Source organism: Saccopteryx leptura, chromosome 3 (assembly GCF_036850995.1).
Source record: "Saccopteryx leptura isolate mSacLep1 chromosome 3, mSacLep1_pri_phased_curated, whole genome shotgun sequence".
NCBI classification, from domain to species: domain Eukaryota; kingdom Metazoa; phylum Chordata; class Mammalia; order Chiroptera; family Emballonuridae; genus Saccopteryx; species Saccopteryx leptura.
This window is the reverse complement of record NC_089505.1, coordinates 84,371,425-84,396,803: the sequence shown is the minus strand read 5'-3', so window position 1 is coordinate 84,396,803 and position 25,379 is coordinate 84,371,425. Positions and strand designations below refer to the sequence as shown.

Genomic DNA, 25,379 nt, shown 5'->3' with positions numbered 1-25,379 from the left:
TTTCTCCAGCGCCGTCTCACCACGCTGTACATGAGGCGGCGGGATCCTGGCTTCTGGGCGCCGCCCCCTCCATTCCCCCCGAACCCTCACCCCCAGGGATTCCGTCCGCCAAGTGTCCAGCGCTGCCCGCCACTGGCGCCTGTGAGGCGGCCGCTCGCCCCATTTCACCGCGGGGCAGGTCGAGTCCAGGACGCCGAGGGCGGCCGCAGGGCTGACCAGTGGTGTCTGAATGGTCCAGCCCCAAGGAACCGCGCCCGGGCCCTCCCCGGCGCCCACCACTCAGGCAACCACGGGCGGTTCACCAGCTGGCCTTCGCCTGGGACATGAAACGTTCCTTAAGTTGAGACCGCTGGGCAAGAACATTGGGAAAACTTAGGAAACGCCGATTTTTTTTAAAAGTCTCCCCTCAGTGTTCACTATCCGGCAAAAAGTTTAGTTTTTACAGGTTTGCGCCCTTAAAAGTTCCAGCTAGCTTCCCAGGGAAACCGTCCACACTGTGGCCCGGAGGTGGAGGAGTGCGCCGCGGAGTGGCCCCCCGCACGTCCAGCGCAAGGAAACCCTTGCGGGGTGTGGAGTAACCGCAGGGCCGCCTCTCTCGCTGGTGCGTCAGGACCGCCCTGGGCGGCCCTGGACCCGAAGGGACCTTGCCGTCCTCGCCCTCCTGCGCCGCGGCAGGGACCCGGCCCTTGGGCGCCCGCAGCGGCGGCGGCACAGTCCCCGACGGTCCCCCGCCCCGGCCCGCTCACCCGCTGTAGTGCGCCTTGAGGCGGACGCGGCCGCCGCTCCCGTCCATCTTAGGGCCCGTCCTGCTGGGCATGGCGCGCTCCGGCCGCCGTCAGCGCCGCGCCCGGGGCGCTCGAGCCATGGCACTGGGCGCCCAGCAGCCAGACGCCAGGTGGAGCCAGCAGCGGAACGCGGAAAGGAGCGCGCGGGCGCGGGTCCGAGAGGCGCCGGCCCGGCCAACTCCGCGGAACTTGGGCGGCGCGCGGGACGGGGCGGGGGCGCGGCGGGCGCGTGGGCGGGCGGGAGCGCGGAGCCAGCGGTCAAGCCCGCGGGAGGGGGGCTCCGAACATGGCCGACCCAGCCGGCGGCCAATCGGCGGGGCGGGCGGTCCCGGGGCGGGGGCGGTGGCACCTGTGGCCAATGAGGGTGAGGCGGGGCCGCCACCTGGGCCAATCCCCGGGGGACCTTGCGGCCGCGACCCAATGGCGCGGCACGAGGACACTACCTGTCGGGCGGGGCGCGGCCCACCTGCGGCCAATGGCAGCGCGCGCGGCCCGGCTCTGCCCGGCAACGCCCGGCGGCGCCAGCGGCCGGAGACTTGAGGGACTGTCCTCCTGCGCGCGGCCCCTCGGGGCAATTCGCTCCGGGGCCTGCGGTCCCTAGGTGGGGCCCCCGCACTGTGTCGCTCCAGGGGACTTGAGAACGCCAGCTCTCGCGTCCAGATCCGCTGAGTCGGAGCTCCAGCCAGCCGTCTGTGCTACCGAAACTCGGGCGACTCCAGGGCGAGCAGTGACCTGGGGGAACTGCGGGAAGGATCGCTGCTGACCGGCTGAGGGATAGGGAGGGGTGTACACACAGAGGGAGCTAGCTCATCCGCCCTTGAGGACGAGCGCGGTCAAGCTCAGCCCTCCGGTCCCCAGCGCGCTCCGACGGAGAGTGCCCCGTCCCGCTAGTTGACAGATGCGGAGACTGCGGCTGGAGGGGCAGAGGCCCTGGCCAAGGTCCCAACGCACAGGATTCAAGCTCCGCTGGTTGTCCGGCCCCAGCCGCCCCCTCCTCCCCTGCGGAATCCATGACCCCATTACAAGGAAGGCTGGTCTACTACACTCGCTAGCCGGCTCCCTGTGCTCCTGGGACTAAGAGGCTGCATTTGTCCAGGTCGCCCACGACCTTCATTTCTGAATCCACAACGTCCTTCTTGGCATTTGATCTGGACAGTCGCCTTTGACCACTGTCCACAAAACCCACCCACCCCCGCCCCCGTTTCTCCTCCAGGAACCTGTATCCTGGGCCCCCTCCTCTTCCGTGTAGAATTGGGTTTTCCTTGAGAGACCCACGTCTGCTGTTAGCAAGACCTCACCTGGGCCCCAGGTTTGCAGCCCCCTCATCTCTGCCGCCCCTGCCAAACCCCCTCTACCCCTCCGCCATTCCCCTGCCGCCTCCCTCCCCTTCCCACCCCACCCAGTTGGCAACCTCTCCCCCTCCCCAGACTCCACCCCCTGCCAAGCCTTCACCACTCTTCACCTGGACACTCCTCGCCTGGACAATCCTAATGTAAGGACTTCTCACTCGCTCACGCTTTCATTCCACACATGCTTCCTGGCGCCTCCGCGGTGCCGGGCACTGGCGGGACCCCGGGGAACCAAATGGACAGTCCCTGTGGTCCTAGAACCCATGTTTTTCCTGGAGGTGGCTGTAGAGAAGCCTGTTGACAGCCCACCTCTCACCTACTTAAGGGGCTGGGAACTCTCCCTTCTAAAAAACAAAACAAAACAACAACAAAAAAACCACCTCTGTATCCTACACTCATCCACCCACCTGTCCATTTCTGGTTTGCCAGGAGCCGCCTGCATTCCTTACCTCCTTTATCTCTCCTGCTACTTTCTCTGAGCTCCTGCCCCCACCCACCAGGATGCCTGTGTTTTACAAACAATGGTCAATCCTCAGACTTTTTCTTCATTGATCCTTGTTGGGCCCCCTCAGAAACTCCCACCGTCCACCCCCACCCCTGCTGCTTCGGCTAATCAGGAGATGGCTCCAAGTGCCATCATCCCAGGCTCAGACTGCTCCCCTGAATCTGACCCCCCCCCACCGGACACCCCTCACCCTAACCTACCTCCACCATGCTTCTCTCCACCTCAGTTGTGCCAACCCCACCTGTCCAGGTGCGCTACTTGCAAACCTTGGAGGCCCCTTGGCCTCCTCCCTCGGACATCTCACTCCCCTCCAGCTGCAAATTGGGAACAAGCCACCCTCAGCATGCTTCCAGGTTCCAGCCGCATCCTGCCACTTCCGTGGTGACCACCTGGACCAGGCCCCACCCTCTGCACTGGCACTACAGCAGCAGCCTCCGGTTTCCTTAAATCATGAGTCAATATGCGACCATCTGTCTAGTAATCAAACCCCCCATTGTCCTCAGGTGAAGCTCCCAGGACCCCATTTCTTTCTGCCCTCATCTCCCACCATCTGCATTCTGGTCCACCAGCTGCCTCTCACCTTGGGACCTTTGCAGGTGCTGTTCTCTTTCCCAGAAGCACCTTCACCCAGAACACACTTCTTTAGGTCTTGCCTGACTGTCCCTGCATTAGTTGCTCACCCCCCCCCCCACCTGTGGTGGCTGCTCCAAGGCCCAGCATAGGTACACAGAGCTCCGTGGCTGTCAGTGTGGAAGGGAAACCAGATTTGAGGTTTGCCATGTGAAAGGAGCAGCATGGTACTCATGGGGATGAGCAGGAAACTGCCACGTCAGCAGAAACCCAGGACGCAAATGGATGGGATACAGTTCCCCCTGACAGGCCCATCAGCTGACCCTCATGGCTAGCCCTGTGCCCTTGTCCCCGCAGCCTTGGGCACATCCTGAGAGGCTGCACTTCGGTGAGCACAGGCCATCCTGGAGGGTAGTCCTCTGACATCCCAAAGCATCCCCCAGCATTCTGATTTTCTGGGTCAAACATTCTGATTTCCTTGGCCTGACAAGGAAGTAGCCCAATTCTTGATGCCACTGCGGGCAGGATGGACTGGTGAGCAGCCTACCTCTGGACACCATTTCTCGGACTGGACACCAGCCTGGCCTCAGCTGCCATGTGGGAACCTCCCGTCTGGAGGCCAGCACATGGGTCACTGCAGCTCCCTGTCCTCTCAAGGGAAGTCTGTAGGAGGGCAGCAACCGCCTGGCTTGGGGAGGGGCTCTGTTCTCTGGGGGAGTTGGGGAGAGGGAAAAACTGTTCCGGGATGGGGTGCTGGGAGTTTCCACCCCTGGGTCCAGGACCACATGCAGCCCCTAGAGGGGGTGAGGGCACAGGGGTCTCCTGCAGTGCTCAGAAAAGGCACCGTTCTACACAGCTTCCCAGTCTCTGCCAGGGAGGACAGAGGCCTGGGATTCTGCATTCTCCCCACCAACTAGCTGTGCAAACAAAGGTCCCAGTCCACCCAGGCCCTCAGACCACCTCTAGAGGGTGATGGCACGTTACTGTGAAGTTTCCTGGCAGCCGCCAGCCAATGAACCACCCCCATTGGGGCCTCAAGGGCAGAGGGCACAGACCTAAGAGACAAATAGGCATGCTGCTCAATGTTGCTGTGTCTACCACCTGTTCTGCACCCTGGTGACTGGGCGGGTGTTTGTTCCCAAATTTTCTGCTCACCTCCCCATCCAGACATGGTGGGGGTTGGGATTATCAATCAGCCTGGGTCACTGCTTGTTTCCCCACATCCCCAGGCACCTGGCAGACAGTAGAATGAATGAATGAGTGAATGAGTGCATAGGTAAAGCCCCCTCGGAAATGCTAGGACCAGGACGGCCTCCTAGGACCACTGGGCAAGGGCTACGCCTCTCCTCCTTCTGCTGTCAGCGGCATAAAGATGTCATGAGAGGATTCCCAAACACCTCTGATGGATGGAGTGGGGAGGTGATCCTTGGACCAAAGTGTGGGCCAGAGCAGACCCACAGCTGAGGGTAGGTCCTTGTCACCACTCAGCAGTTTCTATGTGCCCCAAATTTTCCACAAAGACCTCATGCACTCTCATAATTGTCAACACCTATTAGTTATAAATGAAAAAATACGAGGGCGTGTTGTGTTGTTTCTTTTTAAATGGATTGTAAAAGTGACACGGGCTTTTTGTAAAACCTCAACAATACAGAAGTGTGTAGGCGGAAGAGAAACCCTTTTGAGGTGACCTGCCTCCTCTCCCAACCTCAGGACTGGAGTGTGGAGATACAGGTTGGTCACCTGGCTGCACTTTCCTGCCAGGTGTGGGGCTGGGGACGAGGCGGCGGAGGAGGGTGGGCAAGCCAGCAGAGGGCAGAGTTGGGCCACATGGCCTCCAACCAAGCCCCCCCCCCCCCCCAGGTGGCACCTGTCTCAGCCTCTGGTTTTCTTTAAAAAGTGTTCTTTACTGTGATACTTTTAAACCAGTAGTCCCCAACCTTTTTTGGGCCACGGACCGGTTTAATGTCAGAAAATATTTTCACGGACCAGCCTTTAGGGTGGGACGGATAAATGCACAAAATAAAATTATGCGACCGGTGTAAAAACTGTGGTATTTTAATTTTTTTTTTCATTTTTTTTTTCTTACAGAGACAGAGAGAGTCAGAGAGAAGGATAAACAGGGACAGACAGACAGGAATGGAGAGATGAGAAGCATCAATCATCAGTTTTTCGTTGCGCATTGCGACACCTTAGTTGTTCATTGATTGCTTTCTCATATGTGCCCTGACCACGGGCCTTCAGCAGATCGAGTAACCCTTGCTCGAGCCAGCAACCTTCGGTCCAAGCTGGTGAGCTTTTTGCTCAAACCAGATGAGCCCGCACCCAAGCTGGCGACCTCGGGGTCTCAAACCTGGGTCCTCGGCATCCCAGTCAGATGCTCAATCCACTGTGCCACTGCCTAGTCAGGCGACTGTGGTATTTTTAAATATAATTGTCAAACTTACAAGACAGGTGTCAAGGGTGAGTCTTAGACGGATGTAACAGAGGGAATCTGGTCATTTTTAAAAAATAAAACATTGTTCAGATTTAAATATAAATAAAACGGAAATAATGTAAGTTATTTATTCTTTCTCTGCGGACCAGTACCAAATGGCCCACGGACCGGTACCCAGTCCGTGGCCCGGGGATAGGGAACCATTGTTTTAAATGACTGACATCCCTGGGGTGAAAGGTGAAAGCCAGGTGGAGTTTGTGCTCAATGAGACTCCTCAAACCAAAGCCTCCTGCAGGGTCACTGCCCCTCCCATGGGGTCCTTCCCACCCAAATGAGCCCCACCCAAATGACACCGTCCTTATGAATGCTCACAGACTGCATTTATACCCAGAAAGAGCTGACTGTAGGAGATGGCACCTCATGGAGCCCAGGAAGTCAGGGGTACTAGTCATCCTGGCAGGTGTGAGACTGACCCGCAGGGTGGTGAGGACTTGGCAGCTCACAGAAAGAGCCCAGGCCATCTGTTGACAGGTCCCTGGCTCACACAGCTGTGAGAGGGATGGGACAGCTAAAGTTTTCTTCCTTTTGTCACAGATTACGGGATTTGGAGAAACCAGTTCAAATGATAATGTACACTTTACTCGCTCGCTCATTCATTCAGTGGATGTTCACTGGGGGCCAGCTGAGGGCCCCATGTTGTGACAGGGTGCAGTGGGGAGTTGGCCAGCCACAAATGCTCCCTCCTAAGTCCTGCACACTAGTGGTAGGTGGAGGAACAAGCCATTGTCATTGGGTCACACAGACAGAGCCACTCAGCTAAAGGGATCAGGTCTGACCAGATTCTGGCAGAGGCAGCTGTGGGACCTGAGGAGGTGGGGAGAGAAGGGGAGGCAGAGGGCTGACCTGTGCAAAGGCCCTGTGGCTCCAGAGAGCAGAGTGGTCTGCAGATGTGGGACAGGCACGGCTGCGGGAGTGCTGGAGCAGCCCCCCCCCCCCAGGACCCGCTGAGCCTCAGGAAGGAGGGCGGGGGAGCCAGGGACATGACCCTGGAAGCTCCCAGAAAAGGTGGCTTCATCTTCCTCTCTCTGTACCCAGAGGGAGGTCCTACCCAGAGGGAGAGGGAGACGGATGTCTACATCTCTGTGGACTTCTGGGCCAGGGTGTGTATCTGTGCATTTTTATATGTGTCTGTGTGCATGAGTTTATATAGATGTTTCTGTGTGCATTCCTGTGCCTGTTGCTAATTATTGTCTCCCAGCTCCAAATTCACCATGTACTACCTGTGATTGCAGGTGGATTCGTCCATGGTGAGGGGCTGGCATCTGGGCTGGGTCATTCACAGTGGTGGGGCCCGCGGGTGCCCTGCGGGGTGTTGGGCAGCGCACCCGCTGCTGGTAGCAGAAGCGGCTCTCCTACTCAGGAGTGCAGTGCTGCGCATCCCCAGTAGAGGGCGCGGGAGGGATGCGACTGGAGGATGGGGCTCTGCTAGCTGGTTCCCAGAGCAGCGCGGTGGGTGGGGGGTGCTCAGGCTAGAGTTCACGACACAAGCATGAACGCCAACCTGGAAGGGGGGCCCTTCCAGCTTACCCACCATGGGGGCCTGCCTCCCTCCGCGCCTGGGACCACATTCGCATCTCCCAACCACCTCTTCAGAGTGTCACCCTTTACATCAACTGGTCCTGGTTCATAATCACTGGGGAGCTTCTATCTGCTGGTCGGATACAGCATGTATTCATGTCTGTGAGTGTGTGTGTGTGTGTGTGCGCACCAGGGGACAAGCTGGGAGGGTGTGGTGGCTGTGTCCAGAGACTGGAAAAGGGAAGGCAGGCTGGACTGGACAGGCTGGGAGGACACTGACCACAAAGTCTAACAGAGCTGGACGTGGCTTGTCTAGGCCTTGTCCTGTGGCTATTCTCACACACCTGCGCTAAGTCTTATAGAGGAGGCCAGCAGTGGTCATTGTCCCATTGTACCCTGAGGCACAGGACTCCCCCCCTCCATACCCTTCACTGAGCAGAATATGCCCCCACCCCCAACCCTGGGGAGGTCACCTTGGTGTTAGGTGTCACATCAAGGAACTTCAGCAGCTCTTGAGGATGTGGTATCCTGGCCCTGTTCTTTAATGAGGACACTGAGGGTCAGGTTGGCCTGGCGCTTTGTCCAGGGTCACAGGGCCAACAAAGCCCAGGCTGGGACACCACATGGCAGCCAATGTCCCCAACCCAGGCCAATGGGGGCGCACTGCTCCTCTCTCCTCGGGGCCTAAGAGGAGCCAGGTCAGAGCACCACAGAGGGCAAGGGGAGGAATAGATGCGGAGAGGTGGGGCCCGTTTCACTTTCCCATCCCCTGGTTTCCTGAGATTACATTTAAAACCCAAAGCGGCCTGAAGTGCCTGCGTCTGAGGAGGAGCACCCAAAACCTTGGTCACCATGGCAATGCCACAGCCGCTCAGCAGGGCGTCGAGTGCACGCTATTTTAACCACATGAAGACAGGCAGGATGATGGTTAATGTGAAGCATCACAGGGTGGTCACAGAGCCCTGACAGGTCTTCAGCTCTAGGGTGAGCCAGGTCTGTCCTAACATGGGAAGCTGAGCTTGCTGGATAGGGGCTGCTCTGTCACATGTGTCAGGGACCCAGCGGCACTGCCACCTCACTGAGCCTACCTTCCCAAGTTTCCTCTGCGTTCTGCTCGAAGACTGAGAAGGTGGTCCCAGGCGAGGGTCACCAAAGGCCCAGTATTGTTTGTAAACTGCTCCCAGGCAGAGGGGTGAGGAGCAGCCTGAGCCTCCAGAGGCCTCGAGACTGTGACCGTCCTGAGTAGGGTGTGGAGGAGACCCCACACCGCCCACCAGGAGGTGTGGCTCGGGCCGCCTTCTAGAAAGCAAGATGACAAAACACATCTAGAGCCGTAAAGATATTTAGGTCATTTGGTCTCATCATTCCACTTCTAGGACTCTATTTAAGGGAAGAACCCTCCTTCCACCAGTCCACCGGGTTAGGTACAGGGAGGGTTGCAAGTGGCAGGTGACGCTGTGGCTAGCTGTACAGCAGAGGCAAAGTCCACCGCAGGCTCCACATGACCTTTGAGAGCTCCCATTGCACACTCACACCTGCACACATGGATACACGTGCACACAGGCACATGCATACATATGCAAACATGCTATGGTCACCCAAGTGTGTGCACGGAGGCACATGTGTACACATGCACAAGACACACAAGCATTTGCACACATAGGTGCAAATTTGCACACACATGCACACAGGCACATAAGCACGTGCACACACATGCACAAGGCATACAAACGTGCACACACAGATATATACACACATTTGCAGAGGCACACACTTGGGCTCTCCCTAAGGCCAGGCGGGAGCATGTCTGCCAGGAAAGATGGCGGTAGGAGCCCTGCCAGGTGACCCCAACGAAGCAGCACATGGCTCAACTGGGCCCTGCCCTGCAGGAGACTCTAGACCTCACAGCCTCACAACCCAGCTACATCCAACATCTCTCTCTTGGGAAAACACCCCAGCTACCCCTGGGAGGGAAGATGACCCTTTGGGACATTGTCACCCAAGGTCAGAAGCCTCCAGTGGGCAGAGCTCAGGCTGCCACTCCCAAAGGACAGTCAGCCACATCTAGAGGCAGCACTCGGCCCTTGCTGGCCCCCAGAGACCCTTCCCCAGGCAGAGCAGCAGGAGCTGACAAACTGCTTTCAGAATGGGACCTTCCTTACTCTCTACAACTTCTGCCTGGGTGCAACCTTGACAGACACAGCACCTGCCAGGGCTCCGCGGCAGGTACCCAGGCACCTGGGAAGTGTGCTTGCTGCTGCGGTGACAGTAGCCACCTTGAAGAACCAATGGTGTCCGAGCAGATGTGACCATGGCCAGGTGACTCCCAGCTGTGCGGTGCCCTGGCCCCTGCGCTGTGCCTGCTGTACATGGCACCCAACCCCAGCGCTCTGCATGGTGTTGCAGGGGTCTCCACTCAGCTCGTATGTAACCAGCTCTGGGGCAGGGGAAGCTGGTGCTAAATGCCCCAGCCCTTCATTCTTTAAAGGGGCAGCTCAGGGGTGCCTTCTACGTGCTCTACAGGTGTCCCCAGTGGGGTTGGGGACCTCATCGGTTTTCCTCCTCCCTCCATTCTCCCTACACTGTGTTCTTGCTTCTGGCGTGTCACCCTTGGACTAGGTTGAATAGTGCCCCCCAAAATTCATGTTCAACCAAACCTTGGAATGGGGCCTTATTTGGAAATAGAGTCTTTGCAGCTGTCATTAGTTAAAATAAGGTCACAATGGATGACAAGTGGAGATGATACAAACAGAATAAGGCCACGTGACTCCAGACACAGAGACGGGGGATGCATCTACAAGCCAAAGAATGCCCGGGGGCACAAGCCAAGGAATGCCTGGGGACCCGGGAGTGCCGGCAGCAGCAACAGAGGTAGAGGATCCTGGGACTGCTCTCTCTCAGCAGAAACCACCCTGCCCACACCAGGAGATTAGACTCTGGCCTCTAGACCTGGGGAGAATAGATTTGTGTGGTGGTAAGCCCCTAGAGTGTGTCACTTTGTTATGGCAGCCTCAGGACACTAATGCGCCCCCTTCCAGTAAATTCCCTGCACCCAACTCCTTGTCTTCAGCCTCTGCTTAAGGAACCCAATCATGCACCCAGGTGTGGGTGAGTGCGCCGTCTGCCTCACTTGGACGGAGGGTCAGTACTTGGCCTGCCCCAGCTGCAGGTGAGAGAGGGGGGTTTGAGTGCTGTCCCCCTGACTCTCTGGCCCTTCCAGGTTGGGGGAGAGTGGTCCCAGTTCTCAAGGAAGCTTTCAGAGTCTACATTGACAGCATACATTCCAGCCCCCGCCAAGGACCTCAGACAAGGAAGCAAGCCACCAGTCCCCAAGGACGGACCTGCTGGAATGAAGCAAACGGGAAACCCGGCCACCTCTCTGCCCCTCGCCCTGGCCCGGACGCCCTGGTGCAGGAAACGCCGAAGTCCCTGTCCCAGGCCAGCTCTGGCTCAGCTGCAAGCCTTGCTCCGCCCCTGGCCTTCAATCTGCTCCTGTCATCACCACCAGAATAGAACTCGGTGTTTAAAAAGCAGTTTTTTCCGCCCCTTTTTCCTGCCCTGTAAATACATGGCAGAAATAGCAGCCTGCAGGCGGGAGGGAGTGATTGCTGGTGGTGGAATCAGTCAGTGGCTCCTGCCCGGGTGGGCCTCGCTGCGTGGGTGCCAGAGGCAGCGAAGCTGGCTTTAAATAGCTCCCCGTGGGCTCGCACAGCAGAAGGCGGGCAGCCCGCATGCCCAGGGCAGGTTGGAGGGGGGCGCTGGGATAGGCAGGGTCCCAGCAGCAGCTCGGGGTGGCTGCTGACCTCTGCACCCCAGTGAGCCCAGAAGCTCCATGGACTTTGAACACACCTATGTGAGTCTCAGCAGAAGGCTCAGCCTTAGGGTGGAACCCTGGGTGCTAGGTGGTGCCAGCAGTCTTGGCCCAGCCTGGTAGCTTCAGTGGACCCTCTGAGGCCTGGACACTTCACCCCTGGGAACTCTCAGGGAAGACGGGAGCAGCAACCCTGCCCAGGGTCACGCAGACCAGAGAGTACTGAGCTGGGGCAGTGTAGAAAGGGACCACTGCTCCTGGGCAGCATTGTCCTCATCTGTTTGTTTGTGGAGCAGGTTAGGCTGGGCCGGCCACCCCCTACTGTCCGGAGGTGGCCGGGAGCCCTGGCTGACCCAGATCCCGCTCTGCTGTTCCTCAGCCACCTGCTCTCTGATTGCTCCCAGCTCCTGTTCACACTGGGGGCCCTGAGATTGCTTCCTGGCCTGTCTTACCTGAGGGATGCTCTGCAGCCTAGTCCCATCTCTCAAGACTGGGACCCAGAGGGGCAGCAGGGTTCAAGGATGGGTCTTTAAGAGGCCAGAACTTTCGAACTAGCTCTGGGCTGGAGGTGAAGTCCGGTGGGGAGCCCCGGTCTGTGGTTTGGGCGTGGGGGGGTCTGATGCCTTCCTCTGCCCTCAGACAGGGGCTGGCCCTTTGGGAAGCAGCTGGGCCCTGGGCCCCTAGCTGGACTACCTGGACTTCAGTGGTCACTCTGAAGTGCTGAGCCCTGCCTGTGGGTGAGCGTCCTCCAGGACCCTACCCTCATGGCCTGGGGACATTTGAGGACCCCTGGGCAGGCTGTGCCAGCTGAGGGCAGATGGCCCAACAGGGCACCTTCCTGATTCACACCAAGTTCTTGTCTGTCACATGCCCCTTGAGGTGGCTTGAGGTGGACCCTGCGGGAGGGGCACCATAAGGCCAGCAGGGCTGTGGCCTGGCTGCCACCTTGGGCACAGCAGGGCACTGCCCTTGCCTGACCTTGCCCACAGGAGCTGGCATTCTGGCCCCTGCAGCAGACAGCAGCCAGCACAGCTGCTCCTCTCATTGGGCTCCTCCTTCCTCCACAGGCAGTGAGGGCAGCACTGGGAAATCGGACCCCCTCATTAAGAGCTGTCTGTCAGCTCTCCAGTGGCCAAGGGTGTTCGAGCTGTGACCTTGTCACCCTGCGTCCTCAGGGGTAGCAGAAATGGGAAGGGGCTGGGAGTGTTTGTGGGGACTTAATGGCCTCTGTTCTCTCGTTGCCACATCTGAGACAGCACCCTGGCCATGGGAGCAGGAGACTGAGAAACTGTTGTGAGTCCCAGAGGCTCCCCTCCTGCTGATGCCCCAGATGTATCCACATGGCTCAACCTCTGGGGTGCAGCCCTCATGTCCCTCTGTCCTCTAGTATCTGTCCTCAAGTCCCTCTACCTGAGCCCATAGAACCCACGGTTGGAGGAGAGCTCCTCAGACACTGGGAGAGGAGGCCACAGCCCAGCTGCTGTGACATAGAGTATCATGCCAGCCAAAGTCTCTTTATTTCATGCTGGGACCAAAGGCCCATGAATGCCCTCTCCACCATCTCACCCAGGCAATGAGTACCATCCACACCCAGCCTCCTCCCACTGCCTGGTTCAATCCCACAGAGCAAAGTCCTAGAGCCAGGTCATTTTCCAAGTCCCCCAAGTGTCTAATTCCTCAAGGGCCTGGCCTCCACCTGGCTCAGCCTCAGGGTCAGGCAGGCTCTGCTGTTGGGAAGGAAGGGCTGGGCTGAACTTCTGCAGGAGAGGCAAGTGGGAGGGCCCTAGGGTGGGATCTCGGCAAGGGAGAGGCAAAGCCAAAGGGTTCAGGGAAGCCTAGGTTCTCCTCTCGTTTAACGTGGCCCATTGTTTGTCCCCACTTTGAAACTCGCAGGGTGGGCAGATCCAACCACAGGGTCCTCTCTCCCAGGAGGTTTTGGGTCAGCAGGAGGGTCTGGCCTCACATGGCGTAGGCCGCCCAGTAGATGACATTGACGGCCGCGAAAGCCACGGGGAACACAGCGCGGGCATAGATGTCGATGGTATCCGCATCAATGGGCTTGAAAAGTGCACGGAGGCCACCCTGGTCCCCTGAGCGGGCTCCCCCCGGCTTCTCAGTCTCCCCTGTCTCTACCTCCACCGACCTGTAGGAGCCCATCAGGTTCCCAAGCCTGCGGCTCGGCCTGCGGGACACGGCCAGCTCCTGGGAGACGCCAGCAGCCGAGAGAGAGAAGAGCACGATTGCATTCTTCATGTCCATCTGCCCGGGGAGGAGCGGGAGGCACGGTTGAGCGTAACAGCCCAGCCTGCAAGAAGCCACACAGGAGCCTCCCCCTTCCACACCCCCGCTGCTGTGACCCACAGCGGGAGGGAGCTGGGGAGTCGAGGTGCAAGTGACACTCCCTGAGCAGTTGTCAGAGGGTGCCAAGACTTGGGCCCAGGAAAAGGTGGCTGCTTACCCCTGAGCCAAGCAAGGGGTGTGTGGGGATTGGGGGGCCGGAGCCGTTGGGGTTGCTGTCCCTGGTCCTGAACTCCAAAAAACCCAGCCTGTCTCCTCCTCACCTCTGCCCTCCGCTCTGTGACCTTGACCTTGGCCTTTTGCTTCTTCCTGTAGTCAGCATTGAAGTGAGCGAAGGCATATTCCACCAGCGCGGCAAACACAAACACATAGCAGATCCAGAAGTACACATCCAGCGCCTTGATGGCCGAGGCCCGCGGGAGGGAGGAGCGGGCGCTGACCATCAGTGTGGTCATGGTCAGCACCGTGGTTATGCCTGTGGGAGTCAGTGGTTGGGATCTCATCGTCCCGTTCGCCCCAGCCCTGGGCTGAGCCCCAGGACAGCTGGCTCAGGGGACTGGGAGGCAATGCCTGGGCTCATGGCTCATGGGGAGGCCAGCTCAGTACCTAGAGACACCCTGGCAGGCACAGCTGCCTGGCTGATCCAGAAGGAGACCCAGGACATGGCGACCAAGAGGATGGACGGCATGTAGGACTGGATGATGTAGACGCCGCGGTTCCTCCGCAGGTGGAAATACAGGCTGAGGCGAGGGAACTGACCAGCTGCAGAGGCCAACGGTCAGGGCCCCGCACCGTGTTTCCTCCCTCCTCCACCACCTGCCATGGCCCTTGGAACCACTGCAAGTCTCAGAAGGAAGGAGGACCCTAACACCCTGCCTGCCCCACCTCCCCCCCGCAGCTCGGTGGTCACGGTTCTCCCTAGCCCTGGGTCTGGCCTTTGGAGAAAGGCTGACCCTGCCACAGGGCCACCCAGAGAGAAGAGAGGAGGAAGATTCTGCCACCATTCCTGCCCCAGAGGGAACCTTCCTAACAGTGGGGTCGGCTCTTCTCTCCTTGTCATCTTCTACGCACAGCCAAGCTCAAGGAAAGAGCAAGGCTGGGCTCACAGGCCCTGATGGTCAGACAGGAGGAGCCAGGACACAAGGAAACCCCCAAGACTTGGTCCCTGAGCCCCTGCAGTCCTAGGGCTCAGGGAGTACTCCATCTGTTCAGGTTGCCCCTAAACCCAGCATGCTGCTAGCCCCTGAGAAGCAACAAAGGACCGAGGAATAAGACAGAGAGAAGCTGGTCTGCATCCACACTGTGCCCTTGCCCATCAGCGGTTTCCGGCCGCAACCTCAAGGCCCTTGGAGCTGGCTAGCGGTTCAGCTAACTGCCCAGGGAGACCAGAAGCTGGGCTCACAGGAGAGTCTGCGTTACCCGATTTGAAGTTCATCAGCTCCGTGGTGAAGCGGTAGCTGGTGATGGTGAACTGGGCCAGCTGCAGCTTGTCCAGCCCATGAATCTGCTCCTGGTTTTCAGACCAGTAGTAGACGATGTCCTCGGACGAGTAGCCATCTGCAGGAAAGCCCACATGGGCAGCAGGTCCCAGGGCCCTCAGCTCCAGGCAGCCCACTCGCCCTCCCACCCCTGTAAGATCACCCGGCCCATGCATGGAGGTCAAAGCAGCAGCGACACCAAGAGCAAGGAGGCCTTGGGGCAGGCAGATGGGGCCTGAAGAGCTAGCAAGAGTGCAGGTCACCATTGCCAGGTGACCTGCGGGGCTGCCATAGTGGCCCAGTGATATAGGTACATGCTTTGTCTGGGCTCCGCTCTCCTGGACAGGGCTCAGGACTCACTGCCCCTTCTGTTCCTACCCAGGCTTCTTGCTCCAGGGAAGCAGGAAGAACCTAACACATGGGGCCCCGAGCCTCTCAGTCCCCTGACCGCCCACAGCAAAGTGCCCAGAGAAAGAGTGGCTGCCAAGTGGAGCCTGTCCGGGCCTTAGGGGCACTCACAGCTCTCCAGGTGCAGGGTGCACTCCTGCTCATCCATGGGGTACTTGGCCAGGTCCATGTCACAGGCCACCGTGGAGGTGATTCTACACAGACAACACACTGGTGAGGTCCCCAGGGGAGAGGCCAGTCCTCAGAAGCTGTCAGCTCCTCTGCCCCAGGAGGTGGAGATGCTCCTTTGTCTGCCTAGAGGGGCCAGCTCACACCGAAACCCCAGCCTCACCAGCTTGCTCAGGGGCTTAGATGGCCAGGCGCCAGCTTCTGGGTGGAAACTGAGAACTGGTCACTTTACAGATAATCTATGGGTCTTCCTTCAGGAATGATAGACTGGATTCCATTCTATCTCCATCCTTCAAAACGCTGGGTTTCTGTGGCTGTGCCGGAACCCAGAAGGCAGGTCCAACCAGGCACCGGCCCAGCCCCCAAGGTTAGCCCTAGGCATTCCCACTGACCATGGGTGAAAGATGACCCGGCTGCCAGGTTGATTTTCCAAGAGAATTTAGATTCCTATGTAAACCTCCTGATTTTTAAAATGTTGGCAGTGAATTCCGTTTTTAAAAGGGAATGAAGTTCTGGTCAATGTTACAACATAGGTGATGCTCAAAGACGCTAGGCCAGGTGAAAGCAGGCAGACCCAAAAGGTCACACAGTGTATGACTCACTTTATACAAAGTGCAGAAGAGGCAAATCCACAGAGACAGATGGCACACTGGTGGATTTGGGGATGATGAGGGGACATGGGGAGCCAGCACTTAATAGGTGGTCCATTTGAGGGGTTGAAATATTCTGGACCTTGATAGAGGTGATGCTTGAGCAAAACATGACTATGTATGCTAAATGTCACTAAACTGTTCACTTTAAAAACTTTTTTATTGATTGCTTTTAGCACTGGCCTGTTAGCTCAGTTGGTTAGAGCATCATCCCAAAACACCAAGCATGTGTGTTGAATCCCCAGTCAGGGCACACATGGGAAGTAACTAGTGAATACACAACAAAGTGGGACATCAATGAATGTACGCTCTCTCTCTCTGTCTCTCTAAAAGCAACCAATAAAAAACAAGAAAAAAAATTTTAATGTTTGTCTCCATTCTTTTTAAAAATTTATTTATTTTAGAGAGAGAGAGAGTGAGAAAAGAGAGAGAGACACACACACACACAAGAACATCAATTTGTTCCTGTATGTGCCCTGACTGGGAATCGAACTGGCAACCTCTATGCTCCAGGACAATGCTCTAATGATCAACCAAGCTATCCGGCCGGGGCTTTATTTATTGAATTTAGAGAGAGTGAAAGAAAAAGTGATTTGTTATTCCACGTATTTACACGTTCATTCATTGATTCTTGCATGTGCCCTGACCTAGGATTGAACCCACAACCTTGGCATATTGAGACAACACTCTATCCAACTGAGCTACCCAGCCAGGGCTGAATTGTCTATGTAGAAATGGTTCATGTTACATTATGTGGACTTCATCATAATTAAAATAAAAAAGAAACTCTACTGACCAAGAGCTACACGGCCAGCATCCAGTCGGCAACCTCCTCAATCAACTTTTCCTGAGCATCGGCTAGCTGTCAGAGGATGTGAGTAGTCACCGTCCCCACAGCTGTGGGTCTTGAGTTTCCCCAGTGGGTGGAAGGGGGTAGGCAGGGCTCACCGGATGCTGTACAGGATCACCCCGTCAGGCTGCAGACGGATGAGTTTGTTCTCCACGGTCACGTCGTGGAACCAGGCGGACTTGGCGTTCACGATGAAGGTGTCCGGGAGCCAAAGCTTGTCCACAAAGCGGCTGTCTAGGCCCAGGGTCTCGTTAGTGTGGTTGTAGGATAGTCGGCTGTCCCGCCAGCTCTGGTGCAGGAACACTGTCATGGTATACTCCTGTGGGGCGGGAGGGGCCCCACAGTCAGCCACGCCAGACCTGGGGCGCTAGGCCACAGATGGGGTTGGGGCTGGTGGCACCTACCATGTTCACCTCGGAGATGTGGTCGATGCTGGCCACCTCGATGGCGAGTGCCACGTTCACAGGGGGGCCTGAGAGTGGGGAGCAGGGCTGAGGTCAGACCCAGCACTCCAGCTACTGGGCCAGGCCAGCGAAAGCCCCGACAGGCAGGGTGGGGCACAGCCAGGAGTTTTGTAGTAAGAGCCATCCTGATACAAGTCTGCAATGAGGCCCAATTGAGGTGGCGCAGTGGATAAAGCATCAGCTTGGAACGCTGAGGTCACCAGTTCAAGACCCCTAGGTTGTTGTTTGCTCTGAGCACAGGTTTGTCAGCGCAGGGTTGCTGGCTGGAGCCAGGGGGGTCATTCACATGATCCCAAAGCTCGCCAGCTTGAGCCCAAAGGTCGCTAGTTTGAAAAGCCTAAGCTTGCTGGCTTGAGCAAGGGGACACTGGCTTGGCCCCGGTCAGGGAATATACAAGAAGCAATCAATGCACAGCTAAAGTGAAAGCAACTGTGAGTTGGTGTTTCTCATTCTCCTTTCCTGTCTCTCTCTCTCTCTCTCTCTTACTCTTTCTTTAAAAAAAAAATCTCCTTTAAAAATAAAATGTCTGCAATGAGGTCTAGAGGGTCCACCTTCCTAGCTGTGCCCCTAGGGGCCGGCACTCAAAGTATGACACAACCCTCAGGGGAGTCAGCCCAAAACCAGGGGATCACACCCACGGCTGCCAGGGCCCCCACCGTCTGTCTGCCCTGCTCACCTCCGATGCCAGGCCGGAAGTTTCGGGCGTATCCCTCCATCAGGCCGTCCAGGTTGGGGAGCCAGGATATCTCCAGGTTGGAGCCCACGTAGTCCCCAATGTCATTCATTGCTCTGTAAATGCAAGGCCCACTGGTCACAGGCAGAGCATCAGGGATGGAGCTCAGGACCCGGACGGATAGGGAGGACCACTCTGAGAGCCCCTCCAGGCCAGGAGTCACACCAGAAACAGGGGGCCCAAGGAGGTGCAGGAACCAGGGCTGATCGATTCTTCCACCAATCTCTGCTCAGCTTCCACCCCACCACGTCAGCCGGCGGGGGGGGGGGTGCCAGGGTCTGGCAGAGCCCCTAGCCTGGGATTAGCCCCTAAGCTCCCTCCACAAATGATCCCCAGAGGACAGCCTGCCTCAGAGTCCCCACTTTCGAGTCTCTCATAAGGTAGGTCTCAGGGGACCCTAACAAGGGCACCAGCACCCTTGCAAGCTCTGCAGGAGGTGACTTGGGAGAAAAGACACATGACCAGGAGGTTGAAGGCCAGGTAGAGAGGCAGGTGAGGTCCCTAACTTGACCAAGGCCAGACCAACAGCCCATGGGGAGGCTGAAGCCAGTCTCCTGATCTCTCTCCCTTCCCAGGGAGGCCCAGGCCTGGTCCTAGAAGTCCCCAACTTGCCATGTTGTTGCTGGAGCTTAGCCTGACCCCAGAGAAGCTGAGGCCCATGCCTGTGGATTGCAGGACAATCCCACTGATATCCTGGCCGGGCCATAGTGTGTGTCCCCCACAGGGTAGGCACCCTGTGTCCCACACACAGTGGACAGCCGGAAATACTGAGCTCCCTAGCCCACCTTCCTTCTGTTCACCTGGCCTGGGGTGAGCACTGGCCCCCAAAGTTCTTGTTCCCCCAAAACCTCAGAGTGGACCTTATTTGGAAATAGGGTCTTTGAAGCTGTAATTAGTAAGATGAGGTCACACTGAATTAGGACACAAAGACTGGTGTCCTTGTCAGAAAAGAGAATAGACACACAGAGAGAGGAGGCCACCTGTATACGGGGGCAGAAGTTGCAGTAACTTAGCAACAAGCCCAGGAACTGGAGGCACCAGGGAGGAGATGGGAGAGGCTCGGAACGGATCTTCCTCACAGCCTCAGAAGTAAGCAACCTGCCCGCACTTTGACCTCAGCCTTCTGGCCTCCCGAACTGGGAGAGAATGAATGTCTGTGGTTCTAAGCCCCTCCGAGTTTCTGGTCATTTGTTACAGCAGCCCTGGGACATTCATACTCCCCTCCTCCAGCCCACAGGGGGGACCATACAGAGTGGGAGAGGCAAGGGCATGTTCCTTACATCACAGAGCCAGGAACAACGAGATGAGGGGCATTCAAAAATAACTCTCCTGTTACTATTTTCTGAATCACTTCTATCCTGACAAGGTCACCTTGGGCCCCAAGCCTGGCCTGAGTGTGTGGGGAAGACATGAGAAGTCAAGATCTGGATCTGGGGCGGGGGACTGCTGCAAACTCCGAGACTGTGGCTCCCTGTGCCTGGAGACAGACCTGCCTAAGTCAGCCATGACCACATGCCCAGGTGCCCTGCTCTGGTCTCTTCCTTCTGGCTGCTGTGAGAAGACCCATGTCATTTCTGGGTTCCCACTGTGCTACTGGCCACTCCTTTTCCACAAACAGTGGGAGCCACACCCTAGCCCCCCCCTCGCACCCCCAGCCTCCTGCTATCCTAGGGACTGTCTCCTCATTATTTGTGGCAGCCAAGCTGGGGCCCTTCATGCAGCTGCTGTGTCCAGCCTCTTCCCCAGTGCCCCACATGAGCCCACTGCAACCCACAACCCATCTCTCCAGCTCCGGCTCTATTTGCCCTCCCCCCACCTCCCACTTCTCCAGAGCCAACCAGCGCTTCCTGCAAGCCTCCATCTCCATCCCTCCATCCTCTTCCCTCCAGCCCACCATGAGGGCACCACTGTCTCTCCCAAGGTCAGCACAGCTCTGGGGCTCTGGACAAGGAGCTGTGTGATTAGAAGTGCCCTGGGGTGGGGAGGGGGAGTAAGTAAATGGAGTGATGCTGAGCTGGACACAGCTGAGACAGAAAGGAGCTTAGCCCAGACAGGGGTGGGGGGCACTGGGGACCTCGCATTTCTGGAGGAGTAGCCATGGGTGGGGGCTCAAGTTCCAGGGCTGAGTTTGCGGCCAAGCATCCAGATGCAATGCAGCCTGGAAGGGAGCCCCTAACTCACCCTGTATTCTTGGGGGGGCCCAAACCCCAAGGGCTGCCTATGGTTGAGAGGCCCCTTATTTGTTTCACACACAGCCTTTTGGGGAAAAAAAAGTTGACTTTGAACTAGGAGTTCCTTGGTTAATGACATGAACTGACCCCCGATCTATCCCGTAGGACCACCTTGGTCCTCCCAGGCAGTGGCCCTGTCTCCTGTGGAATGGGCTGGTGCTTTGCAGTAAAGTATAAAGAGAAATTAAGGAAGCCTTGGCCCCAAGTAAAGTGCAATTAAAAAAGGCAAATAGAGATCACCCTGAAGGTCCATGTAAAGGGATTCAAAATAGGCTTTATTTTTGGACTGGCCCAGCTGCCATCCAGCCGCAGCGGCAGCCTGGAACAAGGTCGTCAGGAGACACGTCCTTCCTGGGCCTCAGCGGGGTGGCGCAGGCAGGGACACTCCTTCCACCTCCTCTCATGCCCACTCAGGGGCAGGAAAGCAAGTCCTGGGATCAGCCTCTGCCATGAAGCTAGCCTGGAAATGACAGAATACCACTAGATTGCTTAGTCTCTGCCACGTTCCAAGGTGGGAAGGGGACAGGCTCCCTCCTCAGATGTCTCTTTTCATGTAGGACAGGGGCTGGTCAGCGTTTTCCAGCTGTGAAGAGATGTAGAAAGCCAGGAAGCCAGGGCAGATGGGTAGGCTACCTGCCAGTCAGGATTCTGAGGGGTAGATAAGGGGGTGGGTGCCACGTGTGGGGAGCTTAGCACAGAGTAAGAATGTGGTGACTCTGACCAGCAGCTCAGGAGAGAGCTTCTGGCCCATAACAACCTGGAACCCCAGCGGCAGCCTAAGGTTGAGGTTTCTTGTTGGAGAGATGAACAGAGGAAGCTCAGAGATGTGCTCCTGGCTCAAATTCCTGGGGGTGGAGCGGCCACCATGAAATGACAAGCAGCTCCGACCCTGTGCTCTGGGAGTCAGCAGACCTCTCTCCCTGTCTTGCTCCTGCTGAGACACAAACCCTCCTTTGTCACTTGTCTGTGCCCCTGGGGACAGAAGGGGAAGGTGGGTGTAGCTGAGTGAAACTCTGGGGTCCTTCTTCCTCCTTGAACCCTTGCACTGTGCACACTCAAGCTCACGGATCCCTGATGGCTCTGTTTTTAGAGCAGCACCAGCCACGCTGGCACCTCAGTTACCAAGGGAAAGAGGAACCCCGCCATGAGAGCACGGTAAGCTGGCGAGACCGGAGCTGCAGGCACAGCTCCTCCAGGGAGACGGAGGTGCCAGCAGCCGGAGAAGGCCACCCACTCAGCATGCAGCTGGTGAGCTCAGTGTCCTGGCGTGAGGGGACGGTCAGACTCAGGGCAGCTGTAGCTTTGACTCAGCCTGCAGACACTGCACAGGGCATTGCTTCCCGTCCCACCAAGCTTCTCCCATGGGACCCCTGGGCTACGGCCTGACAGCAGCAGCCAGGACAGGGACCTTGCGTTAGTCCCACCGTCCTCCTCCCTGCTGCAGGGGTGAGGACCTGGACACTGAGGGGCTGGGGGTGCTGTCTCTCTGCACTTTGGGACAGGGGGACACAGAAGCTGATGGAAGGGAGGCTGATGGAAGGTTGCCTGCCAAGGGCCACGAAGCACGAGGCCTGACAACCTTCCTGCACATCCCTCCCTGATACCCAGGAGCCAGATGGGGGTCAGAGTTCAGAATGTTTCAGACTTTAGAAAGGTGACATGAACACATGCAGACTTTGGGTTCTGGACAACTTTCTAGCAGGATATCTATAAATATGACCAAAATAAGATGAATAAGGACAAACGAACCCCGTGTCTGAGAGGGACAGGCTTTCCCATCAAATGCGTTTTGGGGTCCTTACTTAGGCTAAGGCGTTTGGGTTCAGATAGCATTGGGTTTCAGATCTCATTGCCATGGCCATGGGCCTGGGTCACTGGCTGATCATGGTGTCCAGCGCACAGGGCTGCAGCCCACTTCAACCTATCCCTTCCTGATTCTGGGAAGGAGGGAAGGAGAAGGCAGGAAGGGATGTGGGGTTTGATGAAAGAGCAAAGCTTTCCCGAGTATGGGGCACATCAGCACTGCCCCAGATCACAGGCACAGTGGGCATTCCCCTGCTGGGCCCAGGTCTTCCTGTCTGCTCCCACCCCACCAACAAGGAAGCTTTGACCACATCCCCCCAGCCCCCACCCCCATATAGGTGATGCTTGAGCCCTCACAGCCAAACACAAGCTCGCAGTCAGCCACCTCTGGTTAAGAAGTGTTTGGTTGACCATGACAACCCAGACATGGGGGCAGGGGGTCTGTTTTTGCTCTGGTTTCCCTGCAGATCTCTTGCACCAAGAGGCCCCTCACAACTTCCATGGAAGGTGGCCAAGCCCAGTGCTCAGGATGCTGGGTGACAGAGCCCATTTTCCACCCGGAGAGGAAACAAATCAGGCTGGGACTGTGTTGGTCCCTGGAAGCCAGAGGGAGGGAGCCTCAGCCTGGGGAAGGCTTGGTTCTTGCCTCCTCTTTCTTGGGGTCATGGGGCCCTAGTTATCCCCCACCCCTTCACACACACACACCCCCACACACTGTCAGGAAGAAATCCCAGTGTTTCCAGCTGCCAGGGGCACCTGGCTGGCTCCCACCTGCACACTCCAGAGCTCAATGTATGCCCTCTGAAATGGCCCCTGCAAGGACACCCCTCTGCATTCTGGCCCGCACTCTCTCACAAACCCACAGCAGCAGTGAGGACGCGCCTGCCTGTCTGCCCAGACCCGCTCCTGGGACTCGGACGCTTCCTGCAGCTCTGTTCCCACGGAGTGGGAGCAGCCTCCTCCTGTTCTCAGGATCTCTTCTTCCCTCCTGCCCGCAGCTGCTGCCTGCCGAGCGCGCAGCCCGCGCCTGGAAGGGCACCCGCCAGCTAGGGACCCGCCAAGTACGGTCGCGGTTCCCGCGGGATTGGGAGCTGCTCGACGCCCTCGTCCCGCCCTGCAGCGGCCGGTTCAGCACCGGGACGACGGACAGCACCAGGCGCGGGGGGCGGGGGGGGGTAACCAGGGTACGGAAAGGAGGGCGGGCGCTGGGAAACGGCGTGGGGGTGTCCTGGGGGGAGATGGGGACTGACACTGGGGAGTCAGGGGCGGAAATACGGGGCGATCTCGGGGTGGGGGACAGACACGGAGGGAACCGAAGGTGCGGATAGACACGGGAGAATGGGGGTGGGAGAGAGACTCGGGGAGATGGGGTTAGGACATGCGGGCCGACGCGGGGACAACCGAGAGGTCGGACGTAGGGGTGAAACTCAGGGTAGCTCGGAGCGCCCTCCCTGCAGCCCGGTCTCGGCCCCCGCGCAGCGCGGACCCGGCTCGCGCTCACCTGGTGCCGCGGTGCCGCTGTGCGCAGAGCAGGAGGAGCGGAGGCAGCAGCCAGGCCAGCGCGGACATGGCCTCGGGGCGCTCGGCGCCGGGGTCTGGCGGGTCACGGGCGCTCGTGAAGTTGCTTCCCCGGAGGCCGCTGCGGCGGCACAGGAGGGAGGGAGCGGGAGGGCGCGCGGCGCCGGCGCGAGGGCGGAGGAAAGCGGAGCCAGGAGCCGCCCCGCCCTGAATCCGGCCGCCACCCCACCTGCCGCCAATTCCTCCCGCCCCCCCCCCCAGCCACGAGAACCGTCCCCTCCAGCGCCGGCCGCACCACCTCGCTGAGCCCCCTCTCCCAGGGGGCTTGCTCCGGACTGAGGGGTCTGGTACTGCCCGTCCCACTTCTGCCGGTTTAGCCGGCGGCTAACGGGGTCCCCCCGCGCGCCTGCCCGCAAGGCGATAGGTTCACCACCCGCGGAGTTGCGACCTCCCGCTGTTGGGTTAGGCTTTTTGGGACTGAGGGGCACGCAGAACCTTGTTCCAGAGGCTGAGTTTGCTGGGGATTATTTGTGGGCTCACTGGCCAGAGGAGCTGGTTTGGAACACCGTGGACGGGGACTGGGACAGGTGCCAGCATCCCTGCCTTCTCTTGGGAGAGACCCCCGTCCTTCCCCAGCCAGCACCTCACACAAAGCAGGAGCAACAACCCCAGGAGCAGCTTTGCCCACCTGCAGCTGGACCAAGAGAGAAAAAGCGGGTGGGTGCTGTCGCTGCTCCACTGGCCTTGGTTCTGAGGTCACAACCCTGTTCTGGCCATGGGATGGGGTGACTTCTCTGCCAGGCAGTCAGGATCCTTCACACTTGTCCGCAGTCTCTCCAAGGGCAATGCAGACGGCTGGGCTCCAGCCACGTGGCATCCATCCTTCCCACCCCCCAAAATGTTGAAAAAATCAAGGCCAGGCACATTTCCTATTTTGGTTCTTTTGAACATAAAATTCTGTAGCAGTCCCCCCCCCAAAAAAATAAAGCTGATCACTAACTTGAGGCATTTATTCACTTCTGGACTCCACATCTAAGCTGTCAACAGAGAGTGAATTTCTCGTGGAAACACTGAAAATGGGCAGACTTGTCCTGAGGTGGGTTAAGTCCCCAGCCAGGGCAAGAACAGGTAGAGAGAAGTGTAGATAAGGTTATGCTGCTGGGAATTTGTACCCCAATCCTGAACTCCAAGGACTGAAGGAGGCTAGTCCAAACTCTTCTCCAAAGCCAGGAACGGGCTCCAAGGAAGCCGGTCAGGGCTCAGCAGAGTGCCTCCTTTGGGGAGTCCTCCCCAGCCCCAGCTGAAGTGGGTCCTTTCGGTTTGGGAGCACTGAGATCAAGGTGTCCAGATGCTGCACATCCCAGTGTGTGCCTGGATAAGCCTATGGCCTCATTTCTGTTTGTCTATTTGCATGGGCTTGCTGGGAGAGTTAAAGAGTTAATTCATGGGGGGGGGGCAGTGTCTACAGCATGGCCTGGCTCAGAGAGAGCTCTGTGAATATCCACAAGGATTATTTTTATTATCAACCCTCCCACACACACACACCCAGAACAGGGATCTTATCTGCCTGCTTTTCCATAGTGTTTGCCCATGTCTAAGCCTCTGGCATATCGTAGATGCTTAATAAATGTAGAAAAACACACAGGCTAGAGTCTCCAAAGCTTATATGGCAGTGCAGTTGGCCATCCCTTAACTGCTTGGGCCACAGAGTGCTCCTTCTCCTGCCTTTCAGTCCCAGGCTTTGGG

General features: G+C 57.9%; 2 protein-coding genes across 4 annotated transcripts in view; both read right to left on the bottom strand.

The window, feature by feature from the left end:
• Positions 1–1,085, bottom strand: part of PRKCZ (protein kinase C zeta) — an 83,422-nt gene extending 82,337 nt beyond the window's left edge. For both annotated transcript variants that reach the window (XM_066374823.1, XM_066374824.1), the window contains exon 1: positions 747–1,085. In XM_066374823.1, coding sequence (XP_066230920.1) covers positions 747–817 — 71 coding nt within the window. In that variant the 5' untranslated portion in view covers positions 818–1,085. The remainder of the gene's footprint in view (positions 1–746) is intronic.
• Positions 1,086–12,538: 11,453 nt separating this feature from the next.
• On the bottom strand, positions 12,539–23,809 carry GABRD (gamma-aminobutyric acid type A receptor subunit delta). 2 transcript variants are annotated; one of them, XM_066371993.1, is made up of 9 exons: positions 23,617–23,809; positions 18,025–18,137; positions 17,289–17,356; positions 16,983–17,203; positions 15,328–15,410; positions 14,750–14,887; positions 13,937–14,092; positions 13,594–13,805; positions 12,539–13,291 (listed from the first exon to the last, which is right to left on the bottom strand). In XM_066371993.1, exons 1-9 carry the CDS (start codon positions 23,682–23,684, stop codon positions 12,992–12,994), a joined length of 1,359 nt encoding a protein of 452 aa, XP_066228090.1. In that variant the 5' UTR covers positions 23,685–23,809; the 3' UTR covers positions 12,539–12,991. The 2 variants fall into 2 exon arrangements, with proteins under 2 accessions (XP_066228090.1, XP_066228091.1); XM_066371994.1 differs by lacking the exons at positions 17,289–17,356; positions 23,617–23,809 and having other exon boundaries at positions 18,025–18,112.
• Between the last annotated feature and the right edge of the window lie 1,570 nt (positions 23,810–25,379).